The following is a 9792-nucleotide window of genomic DNA, read 5'->3' on the forward strand; positions in this document are numbered from 1 at the left end:
CCAGCCTATGCCAACAAGATGCATTGTATTAGTTGGACCCAGATTGCCCAACTTCCATATAAATTGGGTGCCTCAGCAAGGCTTTTTAATGCCTTTATCTAATAGTTGATTCAATAAGTTTTAGATAAAAGCACCAAAAAGCCCTGCTGAAGCACTTGATCTATACAAATGCTGTGGAGTTGGGTCTAACAAATACACTGCTTCTTCCAGGAAAATGCTTCCCCACTCACACATCTTTCATCACCCCTGAATGGCAATCCCCCTTCCTCATAGTTTGTACCAGTCTGACCATACGGTAATATTACTTCCTGACCACAAATATGTCAGTTAGTCAAGCCCTGAGCAGAGGGGAAAGACCCTTTATCCAAGAAACTCTGGGTTTATTCCCAAAAGAAGCATTGATACTCCCCAGTCCAAATCCTGAGCCTTAGGTGCAGGCAACATCCAATACTTCTGAAAAAGACAGGGGAAAAAAAAAACCCTTTGCATATGTAGCAGCAGGAGGAGAAAATAATTCCTTCCTGGCCCCACATGGAAACCTTCAAAGCCCAGAAGCATGGGAATTACCCATAGTAGAATATATGCATAGCTGCTCTTAGCACATCCCTGACCAATCTTGTTCAGACCCTTCTTGAATACCTCCATTAATGGAGATTACACAATGACTTCCCTGGGTAGTGTGTTCTGTTGCCTCACTCCTTCTAACAATGAAGAAGCCTTTTGTGATATCCAGTCTTAATTTAGATTACCCATTGGTCCATTTCCTACTAAACATGCCCATTTCCTTCAACACATTCTTATATGGCTTGCCTTCCAAATCCTTTTTCATTTTTGTCACCTAACTCTGCACCCCTTCTAATTTCTCCATGTCCTTCTTAAACTGTGAAGCCCAGAACTGAACACAGTACTCTAGCTGAGGCCTAACCAGTGCCAAGTATAGAGGCACTGTTACTCCCCGTGTCTTCGACTTAATGGTTCTATTGATGCCTCCCAAAACAACATTCACTTTCTGTACAGCTGCATCACACTACATGTTCATAAAGAGTCTGTGATCTACCAAGACTCCCAGATCCTTTTCCATAGTCCTGATATCCAGCCAGATGTCACTTATTTTTATCTGTGTTTTTTTGGTTATTCTCAGGGTGTATCATCTGGAACTTGTCAGCATTGAACTTAATCCATTTAACTTCATCTCAGCTTTCAAATCTGTGGAGATCCTTCTGAACTGTGCTCCTGTCCTCCAATGCATTCACAAGCTTTCTCAGTTTCATGTCATCTCCAGATTTGTTCAAGAAGGTTTCAACATCCACATAATTATAAAACATATTGAACAACACTGGACCCAGTACAGGCTCCTGTGTTATTCTACAAGAGACATTCTGCCATTCTGACATGGGTTCATGTATAATTACTCTTTACTTGAAATTATTTTATTGAGACAATTGTTTATCCACTTTACAGTAGTGTCATCTATTTTTGTGGACAACAAAAATTATAAAGGGCTTCAAAGGCAAGCCATACAAGGAGGAGCTGAAGGCACATACATCTTGAAGAAAAAAGCACTTAAAAGGGGAGATGAAACCCATCTTCGAATATCAGAGACACAGCCATAAATAAGACTAACATCTTTTCTCTCTTGATGCAGAGAGCAAGATACAGACTAATAGCATGAAGTTGTAGCAAAGTAGGTTTTTGATTGGATATCAGGAAAAAATCTTCGCTGTTAGAAACATGGGGCAGTGGAATAGACTGCCTAGGAAAGATACGGACTTTCTATTGTTTGAGGTGTTGAATAAGAGGTTTCATAATTTCTAAGTTGGTAGGGTCAGAAGGGGCCAGAGCAGATCATCAAGTCTGGCCCACTGCCATGGGCAGGAAAGAATGCTGGGGTCAAATGACGCCAGCTAGGTGATTATCTAGCCTCCTTTTGAAGACCCCCAGGGTGAAGTGAGCACCACTTCCCTTGGAAGTTGGTTCTAGATCCTAGCTGCCCTGACTGTGAAGCAGTGCTTCCTGATGTCTAGCCTGAACCTACCCTCAATCAACTTGTGGCCTTTAATCCTAGTTATTCCTGGTAGTGCTCGGGGGAACAGGGACTCTCCTGTCCCCCTCTGGTCCCCCCTGGTAAGTTTATAGATGGCCACCAGATCCCCTCTCAGCCTTCTCTTGTGGAGGCTGTACAGGTTGAGGTCCCATAGCCATTCTTCATAGGGCCTGCCCGGCTGCCCCCTGACTATGTTAGTGGCCCTCCTTTGGACCCTCTCAATGCTGTACACATCGCTGCTGAAGTGTGATGCCCAGAACTAGATGTAATACTCCAACTATGGCCTGACTAATGTCATATAGAGGGGGAGGATCACCTCTTTGGACTTGCTCGTGATGTATCTGTGGATGCATGAGAAGGTTGAATAAGCATATGTCACGGATGATCTAGGAGTAGCTATGTCCTTGCTTTATTCTACTATGGGTAACCACATGGACTTTCCTAGTTGAAATGTAGGAAAAGGAAGAACTTTTTTCCTCCTCCTGTTGGTACATGTGTCAAGGGTGGTTTGTTTTATTTTGTTTTTGTGGGGGTGAGGGTTGTTCACCTTTCTCAGAAGCATTGGATGTTAACTTCAGCCAGGGCTGGGGATTTGAATGGGTTTGTTAGTGCTCCTGCTGCGATTAAAACATAGAATTTCTTGGATAAAGGTTCTGTACCTCTTCTCAGGCTTTGACCAATCACCATGTTTGGGGTCAGGAAGTAATTTTAACCTCATGGTCACATAGATACAGATTGGTTGGGGGGGGCGGGTTGCCTAGCTCTGTGGTGTAAGGTGTAGCCTTCTTCCTTGGATGTGTCAAATTTATTTTAACAACTGATGCAGCAACAGGACATTGACTACCTGTGGAAGATTACAGTGTTCAGTGTTGTGGCTGTGTACCAGGGTTGACTGTGTAGTTTTATGAACAGGTTAGACAAGGTTTTGTATGGGATGACTTGAATAGTGACGATCCTGCCTCAAAAGAGGGATTGGACTAGATGACCTACAGAGGTCCTTTTTGCCTTTACTTTGCTATGATTCTATGAGTTTATGAATTTCATCCAAAAGAAAGCTGATGTTCCATAAAAGCATCTGCCATTTATACGAAGACTTCAAGAGATGGGAAACCCTGACTTTTCCTCTCCACTTTGTTTCTTATGCTTTTTCAGTATCATTTTTCAATAAATTACCCTTCGATTCAGTTTTGAGTTGCTTGGCTTCAGCTTCCAATCATAGTTTTTATTATGTCTTTCTTTGCTAGATTAAAGACCTTTTTAATAGCTTTCTCCCTACAATTAGACACTATAATCAAGTCACCTATTTAATGAATTTGGTGCTGAAGAACATATAGGGACATATCTCTCCTTTAATATTTTACAATTTTTTTTACCTGATTCATGGTTTTAGATCACTTTCAGCTAAGTCAAAAATAGGCTAACTTCCTGAATTATTCATCTAGTGTAACATCCAAAAGAGAAAAAAATATATATATTTTTAAGATATATTTGTTTAGGATGTGCTGAAGTGCACCAGAATGCGAGTCATTCATTAGAGAACCTTACTGAATTATATTTGTGGACACTATATTTACACCTTTGTAATCTGTTTTAGGGTCATGTAGAAGTTAAGGAACAAAAAAAAACCCCTCTAGTAACTTTACAACTTTGTAAGTTATAGCAATATGTATGTGAAGTGTCTGCCTTGTGTCAATTTCATCTAACAATCCTTAGTTTGCTTTTTGCTCATGCATTACCTATTGGTGATGCTTTATTTTAACAGACTATAGTTAGTTATATTAGTGTACAAACCTGATGTAATTACAAACATGTAAACTGTTGCATAACAGCATCCATAAAACATGATAATATCTTTTCTATTATGGTTAAAATAATGAGTCTTGGTTACTCTTCTTGGATTACATATGTTTATCCAAATCTAAGTATCTAAACTCCCATGTCCCTGCTGATTGGAGAAAAATATTTCACAACTCTTCATCAGGGCATTACAGAAGTTTGCACTATTCCTCATGGTGTTAGGGCATGTCTACATGAGACATTTTGTCACTGTGGTGATGAACTGTGTTGCCATAGCTCATTGGTTTGGTGATTTAGTGTTGGCAGGCATGGACTATGACACCAACGCTATTGCACAGTAGCTCATTGCTGCTGAGCAGTAGTATCAGAAACTACTCAGACAGTGCTGGGACTATGCAGTAACATCAGTTATTGTGCAGTCTTTTATTACTTGCTTAAGCAGGTACTAAATGACTGCTCAGTAACAACTATGCAGTCTTGTGCATGTATAGATGCACCCTAAGAGAAGCAACTGGAAACTCTAAGAGAAATAATGGCTCTGTCATTCTAGTGCACTGTACATTCAAGAAAGGCGTATCCACAGACAAAATTATTCCAGAATAACCATTCCTGATTAAACCTGTGTGTCATCATTTTTATTCAAGAATTTGGCTCTGAAGAACTCAAGTAGTAATTTAGAAGCAGAGCTAAGAGGCCTGGAGATTTCTTAACTGAGATTACTGATGTCTCCAAATTGTCATTTAATAGAATAACCCAGTCCAGTGTAGATTCTTAAGTTTATTCTTTCTGAAATGTATTTTAGTTTACTACACTTTTAATGAAATAATTTTAGATGAAGAAAGACAATGAGCAAATTAAGATCATGCCGGTCCCTATATCATAAGACAGCAGAAAATATCTCTCTACTACTGATTATTTTTTAGTATTGAAGATTAAATGCAAAGGTAAGGCAAGATCATTAGTGGAAAAGGCCAGAACCCAAGGCCTCCTCCAAATATGTATCCCACTGAGCCACTTACATTTCTTTATGCTCCTCTTTTTGGCCTTACACATCTCCCTCTTGTCTACTCAGTGGGTCAACTTCCAGAAGAAGGATGGAGAGCATTCAGGGCAAACCTCTAGCTTTGTAATTAGAACACTCATGTGTTTGCTGGGCAGGAAACCTGGAAGGAAACCTGGGTCTTGTATTTGCTGGGCAAGTGCCCTAATCACTAGAATCTTAGACCAAAGGTAGGAGGGCAGCTTTCCTCCTCTATTATGTTTCACTTGAGGCAGTTATACATGTACTTGTCCAACCCTATTCAGCAACAGGAGGGAACAGTATCTAAAACCTAAATGCCAAAAGATTCATTTTTGTGGCTACATAAGCATCTCTTATTTTCACAAAGATTAAATAGTATTTGTCGCTAACTTTCCAATCTGGTCTTAGATTTTCACCAAAGGTAGCCAACTAATGCAGGTGGTGATGTCTCCTGTCTACAGTCTACCATAAAGAAATGTAGTAATCTTTGTGTATACAGGAATTCCAACCTTCTTCTTCCTCTTTAAATCTAACTGTTATGCAGTGATTTCCTCCGTTAAACTTGAAGATCACTTTTTCAATTTTGCACACAGTTCGGTGGATGGATATATATTTAACATGACCCAAGCCTCTTCAGGCCCTTGGTTATAATAGGGTAATAATAGAAAATTTATGAGTAGAACTTGATCATTAGCAGATGTTCTTCCATAAATATGAGGAAAGGAAAAAACATCCAAAAATAGTGGATCTGTGAGGTGCAAGTTGCAAAGGCTAATATCAATCTTTTGGTTGAGGTAATGAGCATAAGAATGGACATCATGTTCTTAAAATAGCTAACTGATACATTAGCTATCATGCATGCTTTCATCTTACAGAAGTAACTTCAACATTCCCAGCATTTCTTACTCTACTCTAGTCCAGCTTTATTTTACTGGAAAATTCTTAAGAAATTAATATAGTCATAATTTGTTTTAATGATGTTTAACTCCACAAAGCAAGCTGTTTTCACATGGTAACCTGCTATCAGTCAAAATTCTTCCCATAATTAAGCAGTTATGGTTTTCCCAGAACCAAATCCAGTCACAGCCTAGGTGCCTCGGAAGAGTGACTTGTTCTCCTTTAGCTCAATTCTTTTTCAAAATGAATTATGCTAAAGCAAACAAGACATATTTATTCCACAGCAAGTCTCTCCCCCACCACCTTATAAATCCTATATTAATCTAAATTAACTTCCATGTGCACATAATCCCATAATAGAGAGTAGCTCCTGTCCCATGAATTTACACTTTAAAGGAACAGTAAAGAATTGGGAATAAAAACAGAATATCAAGAGGGGAAGTGGTTTATGTGAAGTCATATGGTAGGTAATAGCAGAATGAGATGTAGAATGCAGGTATTCCAAACGTTAGTCTAATATCTCAGCCATAAGCCCATGATTTCTCTCTAAAAAAAGAAAACCAATTCTTGAAAATCAAATGCACTAAAAGATTGGTGGTCTTCAATGTAAAATGGCATTGCCTGGAAGGGAAGCTTTATCAAAGCTGCTGAAGGGGCTTTCTTTTTTGTATCATTCTCATCAGGACATCCTTCACCTCTTTGTTTCTCAGGCTGTAGATCAAGGGGTTCAGCATGGGGATCACCATTGTGTAGAAGACAGAGACTGCTTGATCTTGTTCAAATGAAGAACTGCTGCTGGGTTGTAAGTAAATAAAAAATGTTGTCCCATAAAATATGGCCACAGCTGTCAGATGGGAGGCACAAGTGGAAACAGCCTTATGCCTGCCCTCAGACGAATGGATCCTCCAAATGGCAACAGAAATATACAAGTAAGAAAATAGAATCACTGCAATGGTGCTCAGTTGAATAGAACCAGCAAAGGTAGAAAGTAGTATTTTATTGACATAAGTGTCAGTGCAGGACAGTCGCAGGAGTGGAAGAACATCACAAAAGTAATGATCAATTACATTGGGCCCACAGAAGGACAGCTGAAAGGTGCATGTGGTAAGCATTGTTGCATTTGCAATCCCAGCCACATAGCAGCCAGCCAAAAGCCAGACACAGCATCTTTTTGATATGACAATTCTGTAGAGCAATGGGTTACAGATGGCCACATATCTATCATATGCCATCACTGCAAGGAGGAAGGATTCTGTAGTGGCAAAGGCAGCAAAAAAATACAGTTGTGTGACACATCCAGCATATGAAATGGCTTTACTGTCCCTAGAGAAACTTATCAGCACTCTGGGTGCAATAGATGAGGAATAGCCCAGGTCAACAAGAGACAAGTTGCTGATAAAGATGTACATGGGGGTGTAAAATCGGGAATAACTCCAGATTAGAATGGCCATCCCAAGATTTCCTACCAGGGTGAAGGCATAGATTACCAGGAACACAAGGAAGAGAGTGGCATGCAGTTCTGGGTGATCTGGGAATCCTGCAAGAATGAACTCTGTCACTCTGCTGTTGGTTTTGTTGGCCATTGAGTAACCTGGGCTTTCAGGATAAGTGCACCGAGAAGGAATTTCTGCATAAAAAAATATATACATATATAATAAAAAAGATGTCCTGAGATTGCACAAAGACAGTCATGACAAACTAGATCTCAACATGTATATCTGGGTCTCTCATTTGCTGGCTGTAAGAAAACCTTTCCTTTTTTGGATATCTCAACTCTTTCTTTTGCCTTATATGCTCAGCAAGAAGAAGCTTGCTCCAATAAATGATTATACAGTGGATTCCTCTTCTTGGAATCACTTTGGGAAATGGTGATTTGATTCTATTAACTGGCCGGTTCCATTAAAAGGAGACCTGTTTTTTTAAGAACATGGATACTCACTCCTCCTCCACAGCCCCCTGGCCCTGCTGGTGCTCCTTGCCCCCTGCCTCCCACCTACAGCCCCCTGGCCCCCCAGCCCTAGCACAGGGGACCCCAGGATGCCAGGGCTACAGAGCCAGGGACCTGGGTCCACAGCCCCATGCCCCTGGCAGGAGGTGGTGCCTGCTGCAGGAGAGAGGAGCCTGGATCCCCACCTGCTGCTGCCCACTGCAGGTTCAGGCATGGGGGTGGGGCCAGCTCCCCAGATCTGTGCATGGGGTGGGTGCAGGTTGTGAGGGTAGTGGTGCAGAGTTGTGCACCTTACTGCACCTGTGTCCCTATTGCACCCCTCACTGGGGCCCCAGCCCTGCCAAACTCCCTCTCTCGATACAGGAGCTCAATTCCCCACCCCTCCCACTTATCTGCAGAAGCTGGTCTCCAGGATTCCTGGGGCCATGTGCATGTACAATACATGCATATGGCACCCCCTGCCTGACCACCCTCTTCCCACTCCCTCCCAGCTCCCTGCAGGCTGAAAATCTGCCAGCCAGCAGAGGGCTCCTCACAAAACTGCAAAATTCCTGGGCTTCTCTGGTAAAATTATTCCAAACACTTAAAACTGTGTTTCTAATATGAGCATTTTTATGAGTAATTAATATGCAGATGGTTTTGGTTGTCCCATATTGATTCGAATAATTGGCTGATTCTATTAACCAGTGATTCTATAAAGCAGAATCCACTGTATAGCTACTCAGAGGTGTTGGTTGTAGCTGTGTTAGTCTAGGGAAACAGGCAGACAAGATTATTTGGGTAAATATGATACCTTTTATTAGACCAACTGAATAACTGAAAAAAAATGTTCTTTGTAATCTTTTGGGCATAAGTGCCCTTCCTCACGTATAGGGAGAGTCAAGAGCCATCACCACTCCTGGATCTTACATTTCTACCTCCAGAAATGTAATATATCTCATTCAGTGCACAAAATGCCCTGGTGGACCCTACACAGGAGAAACCAAAAAACAGCTGCTGACAACAATGAACACACACCAAAAATCTATCAGACAAAAATACCCAATTACTTGTGGGTGCATATTTCTTACAAGAAAACCATTCTCTCCCCAATCCCTCAGTTCTAATCTTCAAAGGGAATTTTTTTTCCAAAGTACCTTTCATAGATGTGCCTAGGAACTTCACTTCATAAATTTATTGGGTACGAAAAAAACACAACTAAATAAAGACATTGGCTTTATAGCACATTATAACCAGCCTGCCATCTGATAACTCCAGGTAACCTCTGTATACTTTGCCTTTTGCATTTTATCACCTCTTGACATTCCCCTCTTTTGTTCCCCCACCTACCTCTCTCACCTGTTAACACCTATCCCTTCTGATCTTCCCTGTCATATATTTGCATGTTCTCAGGCCTACATTTTGCATATTGGCTTAAGCTTCTATTCGGAACCAAGGGAGAGGACAAAGACCAGCAGATTCTCCCTGTGCTTGAGGAAGGGTGCCTGTGCCTGAAAGATCACCTCTGTCCAAAAACTTGCAAAGACCAATTTTTCCAACCATTCACATTTGCCCAAATAATCCTGTCAACATAGCTACTCATAGCATCACCCAGGTAAGAAATTCCAGTTTTACCCATTTAAGGAAAAACAAACAAATCAACAAATAAAGCCTAGACCAAAATCTTTTCTTAATCATCAGAAATAAGAAGAGCCTGAATCCCAGGAGTAAGAAATGAACCAACCTTACTTTATCCTAGTGCCAGGATGATCAGGTGTCTATGATGCAATGAATTGGTCTTCTTCTGCATCTGACCATACAGCAAGCAAAAGATGCAAATTTAAGAATTTTAATTAGAGAAGCTCATTGCAAAAGGGACTGGGGGGAGGAAGTTAAATTACACTTACTGGTTATTTTCAGTTACTATTTTTTAAATAATTAACTCAAAAGCTAGTTTTACATATATCAGAGGCCCTTGTGCATTGGCTATTGGGTTAGAAATTATCAGTTTGAGCTTAACACAAATTACAGATTCAGACAAAATGAACCTTTTCATTTACTTCTGGTGCTTTGTTCTTGAATTGCCTAAGAAATTAATAATATCTT

General features: G+C 40.6%; 1 protein-coding gene across 1 annotated transcript; it reads right to left on the reverse strand.

Moving 5' to 3' along the window:
* Positions 1-6397: 6397 nt before the first annotated feature.
* On the reverse strand, positions 6398-7342 carry LOC149871173 (olfactory receptor OR9H1-like). Its single transcript, XM_090034584.1, has one exon. It carries the CDS (start codon positions 7340-7342, stop codon positions 6398-6400), a length of 945 nt encoding a protein of 314 aa, XP_089890710.1.
* Between the last annotated feature and the right edge of the window lie 2450 nt (positions 7343-9792).

Source organism: Crocodylus siamensis, chromosome 2 (genome assembly GCF_052110815.1).
Source record: "Crocodylus siamensis isolate JL-2025a chromosome 2, ASM5211081v1, whole genome shotgun sequence".
Lineage (NCBI taxonomy): Eukaryota > Metazoa > Chordata > Crocodylia > Crocodylidae > Crocodylus > Crocodylus siamensis.